Source organism: Desmodus rotundus, chromosome X (assembly GCF_022682495.2).
Source record: "Desmodus rotundus isolate HL8 chromosome X, HLdesRot8A.1, whole genome shotgun sequence".
NCBI lineage: Eukaryota > Metazoa > Chordata > Mammalia > Chiroptera > Phyllostomidae > Desmodus > Desmodus rotundus.
In genome coordinates, this window is record NC_071400.1 from 30,323,041 (window position 1) to 30,343,677 (window position 20,637).

General features: G+C 42.8%; 1 protein-coding gene across 1 annotated transcript; it reads left to right on the forward strand.

Moving 5' to 3' along the window:
* The first annotated feature begins 584 nt into the window (after positions 1 to 584).
* Positions 585 to 19,909, forward strand: STEEP1 (STING1 ER exit protein 1). Its single transcript, XM_024567177.3, has 7 exons — positions 585 to 759; positions 1,760 to 1,877; positions 11,158 to 11,199; positions 12,927 to 13,065; positions 13,792 to 13,881; positions 14,695 to 14,787; positions 15,937 to 19,909. Exons 1-7 carry the CDS (start codon positions 636 to 638, stop codon positions 15,997 to 15,999), a joined length of 669 nt encoding a protein of 222 aa, XP_024422945.2. The 5' UTR covers positions 585 to 635; the 3' UTR covers positions 16,000 to 19,909.
* Positions 19,910 to 20,637: the final 728 nt, after the last annotated feature.

The window sequence follows — 20,637 nt, forward strand, 5'->3', positions numbered from 1 at the left end:
AGGTAAACCCATAGAGACCGAAAGTAAATGAGGGGTTGCCAGGGTCCGGGAAAAGAGGTGGGGAGTGACTGCTAATCAAATGGGATTTCTTTTGGGGATGATGAAAATATTCTGAAATTAGATAGCAGTGATGGTTGTACAACTTTGTGAATATACTAAAAAAAAAACCCACTAAATCGTACACTTTATGTTTTATGTTATGTGAATTATATCTCAGCTTTAAAAAGATGTCCCAACTGCATTAGGTACTCATCCTGAATACAGCCATTAAAATCAGAGGCACACCTAAAATCTGTATTATGCGTATTGTGTAAATATAGTTCTTTATTTTATCTGATTTTATATATAAATATATAGGCATATACATACGCATACATGGGAAGAAATATAATAATTTAAATAATGTTAAAGGTGTCCCAAGTAAAGCCGCCACAGTTAACAGCCAAGGCAAAGGAGGTTCTGGGAGGCTCTGGACGCCCCCGAATTTATTAGCTATGAGACAGCCCAGAAGTCCACGTGACAGCTACTGACAGCAGCTTAGCCGTTACTGTACGGGGATAGGCTCGACGCGCGTCTCTGACGTCATTTCTGCGCCACCATTAGTTTTGGCGTTTTCTGGGTTTCACCTGTGAACCATGCCTAAAGTTGTGTCCCGGTCAGTTGTTTGCTCCGACACTCGGGACCGGGAGGAATATGACGACGGCGAGAAGCCCCTCCACGTCTACTACTGTTTGTGCGGCCAGATGGTGCTCGTGCTGGGTACGTAGTGGGGAGCTGGCGGGCGGCCCCGGGCGCTGCAAGGAGCGAATCTTCCGGTTCTCGAGTGCAGTTTTTCTCGGGCTGTGTGCTGTGGGAGCCACGTCTGTTTGAAGATTGGTGGGCTTTCCCTCTGCATCAACATCCTCCCTACACATCCGTTAACCTTGTAGCTCTATATCCAGACCCCCCCCCCAAAAAACCCTAATTTCTCCTTCAGAAACAATACACCTTATTTTCCCCTGTTCTCACTCCGCTTCTAGATGCAGTAGTAGCTCTTATCTTCAATGAAAATAAAATCCTTCCTTGATCCTACATTCTCCTCCAACTATAACCCCATTTCTTTGCTTTTTTAAAAATAGCAAAGTTCTAAAAAGGATTGCCTGTATCGGCTGTTTCTGCATCCTCACTTCCCACTTGACCTTACTTCAGACAGGCCTTCCTTCCCTCCTCGCCATCTACACCACATTTATAACCACATTTGTCAAGGTTAATAACTGAACATATTACCAGTTCCAGTGGTCAGTATTCATTTTAGTCCCCATCTCAGCAGCATTTGACAGAGATGAGCACTCCATCCTTCTTGAAACACTTTTTTCGTTTGCTTCCATGACTCCTCACTCTCCTGATTTTCCTCCTACCTCGATTTTGCCCCTTCTCAGTGTCTGGTTCCTTTTTCTATCTCAAACTTAGGCCTTGCAAGGAAGGCCCTAGGGCTCAGTCCTCTCACCTGTTCTCAATCTGTACTCACTCCCTAAGTGATCTCAACCATTCCCAAGCTTTAAATACCATTCTGCAGGGTGTATGTAACAGAGCTGGTACTAAAATCCAGGTCTCCTGACTCCGAGTCAGTTTTAGTTGGAAAATTCAATGATAGGTTTCAATAAGCATAGTTACTATAGTAAAAATTATGGTGCTAGCCACCCCCTCCCCCGAAAACTTCTCATTGCCTCAGGGTATTTTTCAGTGACTCTAATAACCAAATCTTTCTCCATTACTTCAGACTGTCAGTTAGAGAAATTGCCCATGAGGCCCCGGGATCGGTCCCGGGTGATTGATGCTGCCAAACATGCCCACAAGTTCTGTAACACAGAAGACGAGGAGACTACGTATCTTCGCAGGTAAGAGGTTGATGTTCTCTGTATGGGATTTTCTTATTGTGTTTGGGCCTAGTTCTGAGACTATAAATGCCCTATCTAGTGTCAAAAAGGTCATCCATTTGAGCCCAAAACATTGATATTTGTGGTAGATCTCTAACTTCTGTTAATGCAGCAGTATCTTTATTGTGTTTTGTTGAAATGGTGCTGAGATGTGATTCTATTGCCATTTGAGAGCTGTAATTTGGGGTCTTTTTTTGCAAGTAGAATGAAGTCATTCAACCTGTAATCTCTTGAAGCATACTGTGTACAGGCACTGGTTTAGGGGCTGCATCTGTGAAGATGAATGAAGTGCCATCCTCACCATTAAAGAGCGCATGGCTCAGTGAGGGAACAGGCTGCCTTTAATGATGTGATAAAACACTGGTGTGCTGAACAAAAGGCTACGGGGAAGCGGATGGGAGTGGCTCATCCTGCCCGAATGGTGGTCAGGAAAAGTAGAAATAGATGGTGGCTTTGTGTTTGGCCTTGAACTAGGATTTCACAAAGCAGATGAGGGGGCTGAGGGGCATTTCAGATGGAGTGAATATGGAAACATTAAATGCATCAAGTATGTGTGCTTTGGAAATTTGAGTAGTTCTTTTTGGCTAGAGCCCAGGGCACCCTACCGGCAGGGGTCACAGCTCCTGGGGTGAGGACAATAAAACGCTGAAGTGGGCCAGTTTGGACCTTATCTGTAGGCAATAACCATCTCCTTTTTTAAAGCAGAGGAGTGATATGGGTAGATCTGTTGTAGATTTGGGAGTCCTTGGTATACGTGGAGAATTGAGGCCTGGGAAGGGATAAAATTACATAGAAAGATTGTGGAGGAAAAAAAAGAGAGAGGATTGAAGATACAATCCTGGGAAGCACTGACATTTAAAAAGCAAACAAAATAACTGAAACAGAACCAGTTAATAACTGGAATCAGTAAATTATTAAGCAGAACCTGGTGGTGTGGAAAACAGGAGGGGACAGAGTTTCCAGAAGTGTGTGTGGGGGGGGGTGGTCATCAACAGGTGTCGGATGCCAGAGTGAGGTCAATTCTAGGGAATTAAAAAGTCCTTCCATCCATCCATCCATCCATTCATTTAATGGATGAATAGTTGATTCATCCATCAAATATTTCATTTATTGATCTCCTACCTACCAATTGCCAGGTACTGCCCTAGAAACCTGGGATATCCTAGTAGGTTAGTTTGCTAAACTGGGTGGCTTAAAACAACAGAAGTTAATTGTTTCACAGTTCTGGTGGCTAGAAGTCTGAAATTAAGGTGTGAGCAGAGCCATGCTCACTCTCTGAAGGTTCTAGGGCAGAACCCTTCCTTGCCCCTTCCTAGCTTCTGGTGTTTGCCAGCCGTCCTTGGCATTTCTTGGCTTGTAGATACATCACTCTGATCTGCGTCTGCATCGTCATATGGACTTCCCTCTGTGTCTCTGTCCCTGTGTTTCTCCTCTTCTCCTAAGGACACCAGTCACATCGGATTAGGGCACATTCTACTCATCTGCCTGACCTCATCTTAACTAATTACATCTTCAACAACCCTCTTTTCAAATGGGGCCACATCCTGGGTTCCTGGAAGGACATTCCTTTTTAAAGGGGCATTGTCCAACCCAGTGCAACCAGTAAACAAGCAAAGAACCCTGCCCTTATGGAGCTTATATTCTAGTGTCGAACTAGAAAAAACTACAGGCTGGCATCTATCGAGGTTTATTTAAGAAACCAAATGGATATCAGCCCACACGAATGAAAAAAGTTATAAACCACTGCTAGGTGACATTCAGTAGGAAATCAAGCGTCAAGCACCAGTGTGACGACTGGGCTTCCAGAATTGTGTGGTTGAAGATGATTTTGGTTATATACCAGATACACGCAGGGGCACAAATTATAATGAAACTTAGGATATTCACAGGCAATATCAGAGAAACACTTCATTATGGTACATGGAAGGGTTTATAAATAACATGCCCTATCTAAAGCTAATTCCTTCTCTTGTGCTTTTTCTCCCTCTATTAATCTTTATTTAGGTTTCTAATTCTGAAAAGTATTAACTATCTTTAGGATCAGTACATTATTAATTATATATTTATATGACATATTACATATGTTATATATTATATATAATACTATATAATAGTAGTATATATTATGTATATTGAAAGAATAAATATTATTTAGTTAATACAGGAAGTAATCTATAACTCAACTAGGCCACAGATTCCTATGACACTATAAGGCAGATGTCCCCAGTTCTAGGCCAGAAAATTGCATGGTCCTAGGCTGAAGTAGAAACCCTGGAATCCAGTCAGCCTGATCCTGGAAGTGAGCCAGCTTCAGGTCGAGCTTTAGCGTTGGGTGCTTCCCAGGCCTGAGGCTTCTGGCCAAGTGACTGTTGAGCCATAGAGTTCTTAGAGTTTACCGACAAGGCATGATAAATTCCCCCCTTGGTTGACAGAGTTCCTGCTCTAATCATGACCAGTCTAGTGTGCTCCCCAGCTGACCAGAGTGGAATCTCGGCCTGCTCCTTACCATTCTTCTGTAGCCTGCTGAGTGTAGGAACACCAGTTACTGAAAATATAGCAGCCTGCCCAACACAGGTCCTGGAATCCATCACTTTCCACCTCCAAGTCTCCATTCCAAAGTACCTCTTCTTTGCCTTGGCCAGTGTGGCTCAGTTGGTTGGGCATCATTCTGCAAAGGGAAAGGTCACTGGTTCGATTCCCAGTCAGGGCACAAGTCTGGGATGCAGGTTGGATTAGGGTGTGAGCGAGAGGCAGCCAATCAATGTTTCTTTCTTACATTGATGTTTCTCTCCCTCTCTTTCTCCCTCCCTTCCCCTCTCTAAAATAAATAATTTTTTAAAAAGTACCTCTTCTTTGACACTGTTGTTCCCTAGTCCTCTCTTTTCCTCATTTACCACTCCCCCAGGTGCAAATCAGTGGGTGAGTTTCTGTCTGTGTCTTTGTTGCCCATGCCCCTCCCTTGATGCTTTCTCCTTCCTTGATTTCTGTGAACTTGCTCTTGTGATTCTCCTTATACTTCTTTGGCTTTCTCAGTCTTCAGGATTTTTCTCCCTGCCTGTTCTTCTCCAGGGCTCTGGCCTTGATTTTCTTTTCTTTTCTTTTTCAAAGATTTTATTTATTTTTAGAGAGAAGGGAAGGGAGGGAGAGAAACTTCGATGTATGTCTATCAGTTGCCTCTTGCGCGCCCCCAAGTGGGGACCTGGCTTGCAATCCACACATGTGCCCTGACTGGGAATCAATCCAGCGACCCTTCGGTTTGCAGGCCAGCACCCCACCCACTGAGCCACACCAGCCAGGGCTGACCTTGATTTTCTACCCTCTCTCTCTCTCTCTTTTTTTTTTTTTTTTTACTGTCTTTGGACATCCTCACCACCTTTCATGGCATCAGTTGCACTTATATGCTGATGACTCACAAAATCTAGACTGCCTGTGTTTTTCTCCTGTGCCTAAAACTGTACATCTCACTGCCTACTCTACCTCCTCACCTGATGTTCTACCTCAGATCCACCATGACGAAGGTCAAACTCATCATTCCTCTAATGTGGAAAATAGTGCAGATTGGTTCACTCAGCTCCACTCCAAATCTTCTCTCATACCCCCCTATATGCTAGTGTCTACAAAGTTAGGGTACATATTCCAGCCCACACCCACCCTCCCCCCAAAAAAAAAACCTCTTAAGATTCTCCATATGACTTAGCTTTTTCCAAGTAAAAGTGATGGAAGTAGAAGTTGTTAGATGGGACTTCCAAGGAAAACCTTTTTTACTCTTATTTCTTCCTGCTTTTTGGAAAAGGGGCTTGATAATTGGAGCACCAGCAGCCATTTAGAACTGGGAAGGAAAGGCCCCAAGAATCGCAGAGCTTTTGCCATGCTATTCTGGGCTCCGGACCTCTGCCGGGACCAGACTTCTTTCACATGAGAACAAACTGTTTGTTGTGTTGAAGCCACTGCGGTCAGGTCTCTGTAACTACTAGCCCAACACAATTTCTTTTTTTCCCTCCTCCTTGATGACGCCACCATTCATGCAGTGGCCCGAGGCAGAAGTCTGGGAGCCCGTCCTGTGTTCCTCTCACCCACCCCTGCACCTCCGCAGTCCCCTGCACGCACCCACTCACCGTGTACCGTCAGTTCTACCTTCTAATCTCTTGTGGCTGCCGCCTCCTGTCCAGCCCCGCTACACTACCAGCATTCTGGTTCCCATCATCACTTGCTTGGGCTGTCGAAGTGGCCTTTTTACCTGGTCTCTGTCTTTAGTGTTACTCTCTTTCTGCCTGGATGATCTCAAATGCACATTATGCCAATCTCCTGCTTCCGAACTTTCAGTGACTCTTCATGACCCACAGCGCTGCCTCTCAAACATTTTTAGACATTGAAGCCTTTCTTCAAGTGAAATTCCTGCTCCAAAGTGTAAATAAGCAGAAAGCTGCTCTGATTGGAGATTTGAGCCCAATCCATTAAGGACTCTTCCCTTCCCCTATCGGATTTCATTTAGGCATCATTGCAGAGCACAACTTTAAAAAAATCCTGGTTAGCAGGATAAAATCTAAGCCCGAAGGCTCTCTGTGATCTGGCCTTGGCCTGCCTCTTCGGCCTTATTTCCTGGTATGCGCTTGATTTTTTTTTTTTTTTAAACAACCGAAAAACATTTATCACCTCGTATAGTTTCTGTGGGTCAGGAATTCGGGAGCAGCTGAGGTGGGTAGTTCTGGTCTCTCCTGAGGCTGTGGTTGAGAGGTTGACCACGGGTGCAGTCATTTGAAGTTTTCATTGGTGCTGGGGTTTCTACTTCCACCGTGGCTCGCTGGCATGATTGGCAGCTGAGTGCTAACTTGGGGAAAAGCCTCCGTGCCTCACCACAGGGATCTTGCAGAGGGCAGCTCGAGTATCCTCGTGACACAGTGCTGGCTTCGCACAGTGTGAGTAATCTAAGTGAGAGCAAGGCGGGAACTGCGGTGTCTTTTGTGTCCAAGACTCAGAACTCAGACACTCATTTCTGCAGTGTCCTGTTGGTTCACACATCAGCCCTGTTCATTGTGGGAAGCGACTACGAGGGTAGCAATGCCAGGGTGCAAAGGTCATTGGGGGCCGTTCTAGAGGTTGTCAGCCATAACCAGGAAGATCATTTGGTTTTGTTTTCGGCCTTCCCTATCACATATATTCGTAGTGATTAAGGGTAGGAAAGACAACCAAGATCAATTAGTTTAAATATTTGACTCATGAATCACTTTTTAATAATCATAGCACTAAAAAGCCTCATCTCATTTACATTAGAGCCTCAATATATATCAGAAAGATGAATTTTTTGAGAGCAAAAACCCTGCCTTATACTTGATCAGTTTTTATGAATTTGACAAAATCCCACCTGTCATAGGTATTTGAACTTTCTTGTTGGGAAACGTACAGCCCCCTTAGATATTCCTGTGCTTTGAAAGCTCCAGCTTACAAGATTGGCTGCCTCTAGGGTTCTAGAAGTCGGTTGCATGGCGACTCTTCCCCTTCAGGCTGAGGTTGAATTTAGAACGCCAGTGGGAACCAGATGGGGGACACAAAATGAAAAATATTTCTGTTGCCCTAGTCCAGTGATGTTAGCAAATGGGAGCACACTCGACGTAAGCAATACTTGTCAGCAGAGGGCCAAAGTGTTAAAGACGGTGGGGATCACCAGCGTTGGGGTTACACCCCGAGCAGCACCATTGCATTTTTTCTCATTCTGTGGGCTGCCTTTTCACTTTCTTCGTGGGATTCCTGGAAACACAAATGTTTTTGATTTTAATCAGGTCCCATTTATCTATTCTATGATTGCTTGTGTTTTATTTAGATTTTCTGTTTCTTTCTCAGTGAGTTTTGGTAGTTTGTGTCGTCCTGTTCTTCTAGGATTTGTCCATTTCATCTCGGTTATCTAATTTGTTGGCGTATAGTTGTTCATATTGTAATCTTAAACTCTTTGTCTGTGAGGTATGTAGTACTCCTTCACTTTTTTAAAGGGCTAGTAACAGACTGTAATTCTCTGAATATTTGTGCTGTTTTGCCTTTGTACATAATATTCCCTCTGCCTAAAAAAACGTTTTCTATCAGGACTGGCAGCTTGCACGTCACCTCCTCAAGAAGCCTTCCGTGCTTACCTCGGACAGATTGGCAGCTCCAACCTCTGTGTCCCCATTACACTGCCTGCATTCCCCTGTTTAAGAACTTCCATGATTGTACTTTTCCTCACTAAACTGAATTCTTAAAATAACTACTTCAACCATTATTTACTGCATGTCTATTTTGTTTCCAGTACTTTGTTCAGCTCTGGGGATAGAGAGGTGAGACAGACAGGCATGTCTCCACTGATTTCTTTATCTCATGGACCTTACAATGTAATGGGATGATGGAAATATAAATTATGACTGTGAAAGGTCATATGAATGAAAGAAAGGGCTAATACCGAGAATCACACGAGAATCCCTTAGGAAAGGTGGTCAGGGAAAGCCTCTATGAGTAGGTGATATTTGAACAGAGACCAAAAAAAGACGAGAATGGGACAGCCAGAGTGAATGGTAAGAAGAGCACTCCAGGCAGAGAGAAGGGCGTGTGGAAAAGCACTTGTTGGTTCAAAGAACAAAAGGAAGACTTGTGTGGCGAGTGCAATAGTGAGAGAGAGAGGGAACATATGAGATGAGGCAGGGGCCCGATTATGGGCTCAGTTGCTGTCTGCCAGGCCATGGTAAGGAGTTTGGATTTTATTCTGGGTGTTTTAGGAAGTCACTCTTTAATTTTTTTTTTAAATCCTCACCCAATGATATGTTTCTTGATTTGAGAGAGAGGGGAAGGGAGAGAGACAGAGAGAAATACCGATATGAGACAGAAACATCAATCGGTTGCCTCCCACACCTGCCCCGACCAGCCCACAACCTAGTTATGTGCCCTGAGTGGAATCAAACCCGTGACCTTTTGGTGTATGGAACGATGCTCCAACCCACGGAGCCACCTGACCAGGGCAGGGAAGCCACTCTTGACTTTATTTAGAGCATGATTTGGAGTGAGATACTAGTGGAAGCAGATTCTAGAATAAGCAGTCAGAATTTTTATTTTAGATATGAATTTAGAGTGGGGAAGGCCTGTCTGTCTGTCTCTATTTCTGTCTCTCACTGTCATACACACACACACACACACACACACACACACACACACATTCTTTGATCACACAAAAATCTAAAATTTCCATGTGGGGGCAAAAGTCAAAGACAAATACCAAACTGGGGAAGGAATATTTGCAAGGTCCCTTAACATTTGCAGGTCTCCTTAACATAAAATAAAAAGACGACTCAATAGACAAAGGGTAGGAGCTGACAGTACACCCCCCAAAAAAAGAAAATACAAATGTCTATTAAGTACATGAAAAGATGCCTAGCTTCATGCTTTTAAAGCAAAGAATTACAAGTTACGAGATCGCATTTTTTACATGTGAGATTGGCAGTAGTGTACTTTAATAACATACCGTGTTGACTGTGGGGAAACAGGAAGTCTCACATTGGTGACGGGAGTGTGAATGGTTCAGCTTCTCTAGAGAGTAATTTGGCAGTGTCTGTCAGAATTTAAAGTGGATACACTTCTAGGAATTTATCCAACAAGTAAAAGACATTTGGTTCATCCATACAAAGGCATATAGTGCAGACCTTGTAAAGAATGAGGCAGTTCTTTATCAATGATGGGGAAGGATCACATGTATATTTTTTAGGCAAGATACATTTTTAAAGATTTTATTTACTTTTAGAGAGAGGGGAAGGGAGGGAGACAGAGAGGGAGAGAAACATCAGTGTCTGGTTGCCTCTCACGCGCCCCCTACTGGGGACCTGGCCTGCAATCCAGGCATGTTCCCTGTCTGGGAATCAAACCGGCTTCCTTTTGGGTTGCAGGCTGGCACTCAATCCACTGAGCCACACTAGCCAGGGCCCAAGATACATTTTTAACTGAACAAAAAGGCAGAGGATCGTATAAGGTATGCTACACTTGTCTAAAAAGGAAAAGAAAACTATCTTCTCCATGTGTCAATGAGGATTCTTTGTTTGTATCATGCACTATCTCTGAGAGGAACAGAAGAAACCAGAAACAGTATTTGCTTCTGGAGAAGAAAACTGGGTGGGTGGAGGATGGGTGGGGAGGATATTTACTTCTCATTTTATATTCTGTATAGACCATGTGCACATATTGCCTAATAAAAAATTTAAACAGCCCTGGCTGCTGTGGCTCAGTAGGTTGAGCTCTGGCCTGTGAACCAAAGGGTCTCTGGTTCGATTCCCAGTCAGGGCACATGCCTGGGTTGCGGGCCAGGTCCCCAGTGGGGGCCATGCTAGAGGCAACTGATCCATTCTCTCCCACATGATTTCTCTTTCTCTTTCTCCATCCCCCCTCTAAAAATAAATAAATATTTTTTTAAAAAATTTAAAGAAACATGTGGGGGAAGTGAGGAGACCAGTCAGAAAGTTGTGACCACAGTCCTGGGAACAGGTACTGGTGGTCTGGACTGAGATGCTGGAAGAAAGGTGGAGAATTCACTGGTTTAAGATTGTTTTTGTTTTTGTTTTGTTTTTTTTTTCTTTAATTTGGAGATAAAAGCCACAGCATTTGCTCGCAGGGGTGTGGCAGACAGGGGAAAGTGCAGAATCAAGGATAGGCCCCAGGTTTCTGTTAAGTAACTGGATGGGTGGCAGAGCTGGTTACCTAAGGCAGTGTTCTGTGAGCTGTCGCATCTGACAGCCTGGGCTTGAATTCAATCTATTCTAGTTCCTGATGATACGACCTTGGGCAAATCGTGTCATTGCTTTGTGCTTAGGAGCCCTCATCTGTGAAATGAGAGTGATGACATGACCTACCTCACAGGGTGCTTGTAACGATTAACTGAGTTAATACATGTACACTTTAGAACAGTTCCTGGCACATAGCAAAAGCTGTACAAGCGCTCACCTCTATTATGGTTGTATTGTTGTTACTGCACCTAAGGCGGCTGCTAGGACTATACCCACTACTGCGCCTCCTCTTCCTCTGTCAGGGAGATGCCTGACCCCTATTAGGGGCTCAGTCAGTGTTTGTGAGAGCAAGGAATGCTTTAAAATTAATACATGTTTAATAACCAGTTGATCTAGGAGATGAGAAACTTTGAAAGACTCCTTTAGCATTTGAAGAAGTGAAATAGTGATGTTAGTAGGTTATGAGATTTGCTCATATCTTTTTGCTTTAACTTCCATTGTTTTGTGTGCAGGCCTGAAGGCATCGAACGACAGTACAGGAAGAAGTGTGCAAAGTAAGTATGACCAGTGTGGGTTTCTCTGAGTGTAAGCAAGAATGTGTTAGGAACAGAATTATTTGGATACGATTCTCTGTCGTATCTTTTTAAAAAAGATTTTATTTATTTATTTTTAGGGAGAGAGGAAGAAAGAGAGGGAGAGAAACATCAATGTGTGAGAGAAACATTAATCAGTTGCCTCTCTCACGCCCCCAACTGCAGACCTGGCCTGCAACCGGGGCGTGTGCCCTGACCGGGAACTGAACCAGCGACCTTTTGGTTCGCAGGGTGGCACTCAGTCCACTGAGCCACACCTGCCAGGGCCTCTGTTGTATCTTTATCCTTATGATGTCTACACGAATAACAATATGCTTCTGGAAGAGACAAGTCGAAGTTACATCTCTCACCAGCTGGCCACAAAAATAGGGTTTTAAATGTAGTATTATTTTTGAAAGTTGAGGTGTACTTTATACATAACTGAATGTGCCCTTCTTTAGTGTACCATTTGACGGGACTTGACAAAAGCACTACCGTGATACAGAACGTCCCCGGCGCCCCATGTGACCTTGGCGGTCACTCCCTGCCTCACCCCCTCCCCTGGCAATCACTGATCTGCCTTGTGTTACTGTGGTTTTGCCTTTTCTAAAATTTTGTGTAAATTCTACAAAATGTGCTTTACTATGTATTGTACAAGCTGTATCTGTTACATCTGGTTTCTTTCACTTAGCATAATGCTTTTGGGATTCATCCGAGTTACGTGTATCAGTAATTTCTTCCTCTCTATTGCTGAGGAGTACACTGTTGCGCCAGTTTGTTTCACCATCCACTCGTTGAAGGGCCGTTGAGTTGCTGATGGTTTTGGCTCTTACAAATAGAGCTGCGATGAACATTCTAGTATAAATCTTGGTGGGAACATGTGTTTTCTCTTGGAGTGGGGTTACTGGGTCATACGGTAAATGTAACAGTGTAATTTAATCTAGGCCCTCTTACAAAGCCTAGAAGTTTATTTAATGCAATATATATATATATTTTCCAGCTTTAGATTAATAGAATATTAAACAATAGTAAGTTTAATCTTGTTTCAATAATTAACAGTGACATCCGGGCTCTCAGAAGACTCAGAGAAGGGGGGTAAAGCAGGGAGAGGGCCAAGAAGGTATTTTTAGTTCACAGCCATGCTGGATTCATTAAATTGGTTTTATCTGATCTTATGGGTCTCCCTCATTTAGCTGAAAAAGTATAATAAGAATGACCAGCCAAAGAAAGTAGGACGATTACTACAGGAATTTGTGTGCCAACCGCTGCAGCGGAGCCTTTACACTCCCTCTTAACACTGCGGAAACAAACCAAAACGAGACAAAACCCCGCAAACTAGTCACCCAGACCCCTGGGAAGAAGGGCAGCAGTTCTGACCAGAGAGCTATAGTAGCAGCAGTCAGCCAAATCTGTCTGATGATAAGAATCACTTGAGATGCTGCGGAAAATGACGAAGACCAAGGCTACCTCCACCCCAGATTTGCTTAATCAGGATCTTCTGGGGGTGGGGCGAAAGGCGTCTGATCAGTAGTTTTAACAAGCACCCTCAGTGATTGTTACTGAGTAGTTTGGAGAGACACTGGAAAGAACGCATCATTAGTTTGTGCCACAAACAAAAATATTCCTGGAATCTCAGCACATTTTACAAATCGCTGTTTAGGGGATCTAAATGCTCAGACTTCCCAGTGACTCACTCTGCTGCTTCCCAGGTGCGGACTGCCGCTCTTCTACCAGTCCCAGCCGAAGAACGCTCCCGTGACCTTCATTGTGGATGGAGCTGTGGTCAAGTTTGGCCAGGGGTTTGGGAAAACGAATATATATACTCAGAAGCAAGAGCCTCCTAAGAAGGTAATTGTCATCGAAGGAGACAGACTGGTTAATATACCTACAGATTTAGCACTAAATGTTTAAATAACATTATAGTACACAAGAAACTGTCCTTTATGAGTGAATGTATTCTTTATTAAGAGAATGTCATTTTTGTGTATAATGTGTTTTTTTCTTCCCTACAGCTTTCTGTGAGTAAAGTTAGAAGCCATATATTTTTAAAGATTTTATTTATTTATTTTCAGAGAGAGGGGAAAGGAGGGAGAAAGAGAGGGAGAGTAACATCAGTGTGTGGTTGCCTCTGGCATGCCCCCTTACTGGGGACCTGCCCCGCAACCCAGGCATGTGCCCTGACTGGGAATCGAACTGGTGACCCTTTGGCTTGCAGGCCAGTGCGCAATCCACTGAGCCACACCAACAAGGGCGAAACTGTATGGTTTTTATTCACATTTACTTCCTTCCAAATGTCTTCTTTTTCGAGTGTAAACAATTAAAAATGGAATGAATCAAGTACATCTAATTTTTTGATGTACTTTAAAAACCTTAATGGAAAATGTTAGAACAATATAAAGCAAATAAAAGTATTGGCACTTTTAGATAGGCCAGCCTATCCCAAAGAGGTGGCTGTCCACCCCCAAGGGCTACCTTTCCCAGCACCCAGGCATGTGCACACCTGCTCGCACGCACACACGGCTCACAGAGCCTGTCGCTGTGTCTAGACTGATTCCTCCTCTTCTGCAACTCCAGGTGATGATGACCAAACGGACTAAAGACATGGGCAAGTTCAGCTCTGTCACTGTGTCAACTATTGATGAAGAGGAAGAGGAGATTGAGGCTGTAAGTGCTTCTGCTTTCCAGGGAATTGAACTTGGGAGGTTGTGAAGGGAACAAGGCTCTAGAACTAGGGCATCCCAGCAGCGGAATGATTAGAGACTGCTCGTAACCCTTGCTCTGCCAGTGAGAAACTATGATACTGGCTAGTTCCTGTGTCCCTGAATCGCAGGACCATCTGTAAAATGATAACCAGAGAGTTGCACTTACTCAGCGGCATTTTTGTCATACTGTGTTTTTGAGATGCCTTAGGGGGCAAATCCCTCATCCCTCTTCAGTTTAAATACTACTGGGCCCCTTCCAGTCTGGCTCTGATAGTTTATGAGTCTGCCCTTAGCAGTAGCAGCAATTATGTTTGTGCTTCTTCAGTATAATAACGTTTACAGAGAGAGTTGTTATCTGTTTTCTAAAATTTTAAAAAAGATTCTATTTATTTATTTTTCGAGAGGGCAAGAGAGGGAGAAAGAGGGAGAGAAACATCAATGTGTTGTTGCTTCTCACACGCCCCCTACTGGGGGCCTGGCCTGCAACCCAGGCATGTGCCCTGACTGGGAATGGAACTGGTGACCCTTTGGGTCGCAGTCCACACTCAACGCACTGAGTCACACTGGCCAGGGCTGTTATCTGTGACTTTTAAAATGATTTCAGTTGAAACCTGACCTCTCCTGGGTTACTGAAAAGCTCAAGAGTTGAAAGGGAACAGCCCCACTGTTTCAGTAATAGTTTCATAATTTGACTGGTACAAATTGGTACTTAAGGTCTCTGTTGTTAGTCATTGATGTGATTGCTGGTTTAAGGACACTTCTTTTTCCCCCTTAGAGGGAAGTTGCTGACTCATATGCACAGAATGCCAAAGTGATTGAAAAACAGTTGGAGCGCAAAGGCATGAGCAAAAGGCGGCTGCAAGAGCTGGTGAGTGGCACGTGGTGGCAAGGTGCTGGGCTGGACTGTTTGGACTTTTTGATCTGAAAGATCCTCCAGTAGTCAGGGACATCTTTAGGACATCTGTCAGGGGTTACCAGTGTAGTCGGGTGCCAGGCGTTTAACCCTGGGCTGTGACTCTCAGTGTATCCTGCTCTGGAGTAGTTACCACAGGATCCAGGCCCTAAATGAGAGTACTTGTTAGCCAGCCCTAACTAGAATGATATTTTAATCTGCTACTTGTGGTCCCAGGTCAGGAGTTACAGATCGAGGTTTATGGCCGCTTTCCCAGGGTGGCGCACGACAGCGCCCCATGGGTGGGCCCAGCACTGAGCCGGTCGTTGCTCCTTAAAGCCCTGACTCCACCACCCGCTCCTGTGTTACTCATGAGCTGCTCATAGAGCGTGCACACCTATAGGAGATGGTGTCTGCACGTTTGTTTTCTTGATAATAATTTACTTATGATATTTCTTTAAAATTAGTCAGCACTTCATTAGTGCCTTGTTAATAGCTACACCAGCCTGCCCCAGTGGCTGTGCAGGATTTTAGAACAGTGCTCATCAACTTTTCTGAGGTGAAGGTCAGTGCTTTATTATTAGTATTTTTTAGTTTCCAGTTTGTAAGAGCAGATTTATAATTTATCAAATGCAGTGAAATGAATTTGCTTCCGTTTTTATTAAATTATTTTTTATTATTACTGTGTCAAATGGCTATAGAAGTTTCTAAATGTCAGTGTTCGTGCAGATCTTGCGTGCACCAGGAACCAGCAGGTCATGGCCCACACAACTCTAAGTAGCACTGTTCTAGAACGGTGGTATTCTTCCTGTTGTGCCAACAATAGGATACTGGCGCACCACGACATCGACTGATTCCCTCGGCCCTCTGGGAGTCGTGGGGCTGGGGGCCGCCCGCACTGACCACCGTTGACCGCAGCCTTGTGCGGCATTTTCTGTGTGCCGTACCAGCAGAAAGGTCAGAAAGCAGTTGCTACAGATTCATAAGGAGTTTAGACCCACTATTCTAGTCCGTATACTAAATGGGCATGGAGGGAGAGTGTTTGGACAGTTAGTAATAGAATAAAGAAGGAAAGTAAGAATTTCGTATCATGTATCATGACATATACCTTTTCTTCCTCCCCAGGCTGAACTGGAAGCCAAGAAGGCAAAAATGAAAGGGACTTTGATTGACAACCAATTCAAATGATCAGGACCTTTCTCTGAACCCAGACTAGAGGCGAGCATTTAGACCAGATGGCAAGAGACCTTGTTCTTGACCAGCACGGACTGCTTCCTACCTTTATGCCCCAGCAGAAGGCTTTATGTTGCTCCTGCATCCAGGGAGGTCTTCAAGTCCATCTGACCTGCTTTCTAGAGATGGGTTTTTTTAAATCTTTCTATATATGGCTCTTCTGTACTGTTTTTGTTGTTGTTCATTTGATATAAACATTTTTAGCTGTGTAGGAACTCTATGAATAGATCATGCTTAAGTATCTCTAGATTTTAAAGTAGCTGGTCTTTAATACAATGTTCAAAGATTTTTGAAAAAAAAATATACGGTGTCACAAAAAATAGTGGCATGTAATTAGATTTACAGGTACAGCAAGTCAGATCCCTTGAGGTCTTGGCAGGTATCAGCTATGGTTTGAACCTCTAATTCTGTCACTGAAAATCCATAAAAATCCAGAATCTGCATAAAGCTTCCTTTGCTTCGAATATGAATGAGCCATCCCTTATCAGACTTTGCACTTAAAGAAGCAAAAGCCAGATTGCAGTGAGGGGCTGGGACAGCTGAGATCTGAATGAAAATGGAATCTCAGTAAGCAACCCAAGGGAGCTACCATCCTGTCCAGTTGCTAAGTACTGCTTCCGTGTGTGGGCACAGGGGAGGGAGAAATTATAGAGTAAGAAACGATGCTGAGGTTAAAAACAATATATGTTGGGTATTTTATTTCACATGTGCTATTTGCGGAAGAGTCTTACAGACATAAATATTTAACATTACACTGCTTCAGCAATACCAATATGCAGTGTTTGTATCCGGATTTAATCTGTTCACCTGTATTATAAGGTATTGCCTGCATCTAGTCAGACCTCTGCAACTGAGTCTTCCTCTCCACCTCATTTCCTGTCCTCATGCTGAGAGAGAATTAGGCATCATGTGGATAACCCACTGTAACCTCTGCACAATTCCTTGAGCTCAGCTGCAAACAGTGACCTTTACCTTCACGTCACTTTAGCCACAAAGTACCCTGCCCGCAGGCTGGATGTCATCTCAACCGCCTTTGAAACCCAGTGCTCTATTCTCTCCCCACAGCCTCCTGTCGTTGCTCTCACTTCCACTAAAACTGTTTTGTTTTGTTTTTAGATTCGAAGGGTAATTATCTTGATTATTTTGTTAGTAGTAATAATCCAAAATAGTAGTACTAACGATACTGATACTAGCTACTTTTTATTGAGTACTTACTATGTGTCAGGTGCCATGGAAAGCACTTTTATAGGTATTACTTTAATTTAAACATGAAGATAATCTCATGAGAGAGGTTGAAGTATAGTAGCTCTCCTCCTTATCTGTGGGGGACACATTCCAAGACCCCCAGTGTATGTCTGAACCGTACACACACACACTGTTTTTTCCTATGCCTACGCACACTTTATGGCTTCTCTTGCCATATCCAAATTTCCAGCGTCACTACTCTTGTGTTTTGGGCCATTAGTAAGTAAAATAAGGGTGACTTGAACGCAAGCACTGTGATGCCCTGACGGCCGATAGGATGACTGAGACAGCTACTAAGAGACTGGTCGGTGAGGAGTGTGTACAGTGTGGATGGGCAAAGGGTGGGTTCACACCCCAGGCGTAAGATTGTAGGGCACTACTCGGCGCAGCGTGCAATTTAAAACTTTTGAATTCTTTACTTGTGGAATTTTCCATTTCATATTGTCAGCCCATGGTTGACCATGGGTAACTGAAGCCACAGAAAGCAAAACCACAGATCGGGGTGGGGTGGGGGAGGGCTACTGTGCTATCCATCATTATAATGTTATAAATGTGTACTTTGAGGCTCCTGAGAGTTTGAGTTTCCCAAGTTCCCATAACCAGGCAGTGATAAAGCCAGAAATCTGACTATGCAACTATGCCGAACTACTTCTCATGTGGGATTTAAAATGTAAATATGTTATTGAGAACAGATTGCAGTTTCATTTTGAGAAACCAAGTAAAGTGCAATGTAAAGACAATTGCAAGGAAACATGTGCTCTCCATTATGTTTTATTCCTTCATATTGAAATTGTTACTAAAATAACATGACGTAGTTTCTCTGTTGTCTTTATTTACTTGTATTTTGTATTTTGGCAGCCATTACAGTGCTTAATGTTAGTATGAAGACTCGTATTGAAATTTCAGTCTTATTCTATTTTTTGGTTTTTAAATGATAGACTGTGAGAAAACAATAAAATGTTATACAGTGTTTCTGCTGACATTTGGGAGTATAATTTATTGTTTAAGAGAAATTGAGAAGCTTTGAAAAAAACTAGCTGGTGTCGACCACTAGCTGTGGAGCACCTCCCTTTCTCAAGGAAAAATCTCCCCTTTTCTACTCCTCTGACATTTTATTCGGCTGCTTCACCAGACCACTCCTCTTCTTTACTCAATTTTAACAAAGGACACGCCATTGCACTTGAGCTTTTAATATTCTATATTCCTCAAGGGAAATAAAAGATAGCACTGATGGTGAACTAAACCTGTTTTTAAACTTAATAGAACCTTGATCCCCCTGTTTTTCCCAGCATTGCGATTCCCTCACCGTCTCTCTTCCTTTTCGCCCAGGCTTATCCTGCGATTGATGATCTGAATCACCCTCACCAGCACCTCTGAGTCTCCTCACCTAGATTTTTTTTCACTTAAAAAAATTTTTGAATAATTTTAGATTTATAGAAAAGCTCCAAAGATAGTACAGCAAGTTCCTGTATATTCTTCACTCCAGTTCCCCTAACATTAACATCTTATATAGTGCTATGGGCTGAATTGTACCCCACCTTCATAATTCATACATTGAAGCCATAACCCCCACTGTAATAGTATTTGGAGACGGGTCTTTGGGAGTTGTTAGGCTTAGATGTGATAATGAGGGTGGGATCCTCGTGACGGGAATAGCGCCTTCATAAGAGGGCACTGTCTGTGTCTCACTCCGTCTCTCTCTGTCTCTCTCCATCTCTGTCTCTATGTATGTCTGTGTCTCTCTGTCTCTCTTTCAGCCTCTGTCAGCCTCTGCCTCTCTCTCTCTCTCTCTCTCTCTCTCTCTCAGAAGAGAGCTCTCACCGAATCAGCCAGCACCTTAATCTTGGACTCCCCAGTATCCAGAACTGTGAGAAATAAATGTCTATTGTTTGGGCCACCCAGTCTTTGGTACTTTGTTATAGCAGCTCTAGCAGACTAATATATATATATGGTGGGCAAAAGTAGGTTTATAGTTGTTCATATGGAAAATAATAATACAATAATAAACAAGAATACAAGAATAAACTGTTTTGTGTACTCACGGCTGTAAACCTACTTTTGCCTCACCCTGTAAAAAGCCATATTACACTGGTCAAAACTAAGAAATGAACATTGGTACAATAACATTAAACTACAGACTTCATTTGGAATTCATCAGTTTATCCACTATGTCCTCTTTCTGTTCCAGGATCCCACCCGCATTGCATTTAGCTGTCATGTCTCTTTAAGTCTGTTCTGATCTATGATAGTTTCCAAATAGGTGTGAGGTGATATTTTATGGTTTTGACGCACATTTCTCTAACAGTTAGTGACACTGGGCAACTTTTTATATACTTGGTCATTTGTATATTTTCTTTGGAGAAATGTCTATTCAAATCCTTCACCCATTTTTAATTGGGTTATTTGATTTTTTATTGTGAACATATTTGCTAATTTTTGTATAACTTCTTTGTGAAGAGTGTGTTGAGATCTTTTGCCTGTTTTTAAACTTTTTTTTTTATTAATGTGTTTTAAGAACTCTTTGCTCTGGATATGTCTTTTGTCAGATATGTGATTTGCAACATCTCCCAGTCTGTGGGTTGTCTTTTTTATTCTCTTGATACTGTAATACCTTTTATGATGCCAGATTATGCAGATTTTCTTCTATATTTTCTTCTATCAGTTGTATACTTTATAATTGGGTCTATGATTCATTTTGAATTAATTTTTGCAAAAAGTATGAGGTGCGTGTAAAGGTTCTTTTCTTGTGTATAGATGTCCAGTTTTCCAGCAGCATTTGTTAAAAAGACTTTCTTTTCTCCATTCAATTGCCTTTGTACCTTTGTCAGAAATCAGTTGACTATATTTGGGGGCTTTTTCTTCTGTCTATTGTCTATCTTTGCACCAATACCACACTATCTTGATTTAGTTATTATACTTTATAGTAAATCTTTTTTAAAAAGATTTTATTTATTTTTAGAGAGAGAGGAAAGGAAGGAGAGAGAGAGGGACAGAAACATCGATCAGTTATCTAATGCACTGCTACAACCAGGAACCTCGCCCACAACCCAGGCATGTGTCCCGACTGGGAATCAAACCAATGACCTCTCGGTTTGAGGGACGATGCCCAACCCAGTGAGCCACACCAGTCAGGGCTATAGTAAGTCTTGAAATGAAATAGTATGAGTCTTCTGATTTTGTTCTTTTTAAGAATTATTTTGCTTATTCTAGTTCCTTTGACTTTCCATATAAATTTTAGAATGAGCTTATTGGTATCTTCAAAATTCTTGCTGGAATTGATTGGAATTGTGTAAAATCTAAAGATCAAGTTGTAGAGAATTAACATGTGAATAAAATTGTGTCTTCTAA

Coding starts and splice junctions, on each gene's coding strand:
- STEEP1 (XM_024567177.3), top strand. CDS start 636: ATGCCTAAAGTTGTGTCCCGGTCAGTTGTTTGCTCCGACACTCGGGAC. Junction 13,066..13,791: donor AGCAAGAGCCTCCTAAGAAG/GTAATTGTCATC, acceptor CTGCAACTCCAG/GTGATGATGACCAAACGGAC. Junction 14,788..15,936: donor AAAGGCGGCTGCAAGAGCTG/GTGAGTGGCACG, acceptor CTTCCTCCCCAG/GCTGAACTGGAAGCCAAGAA.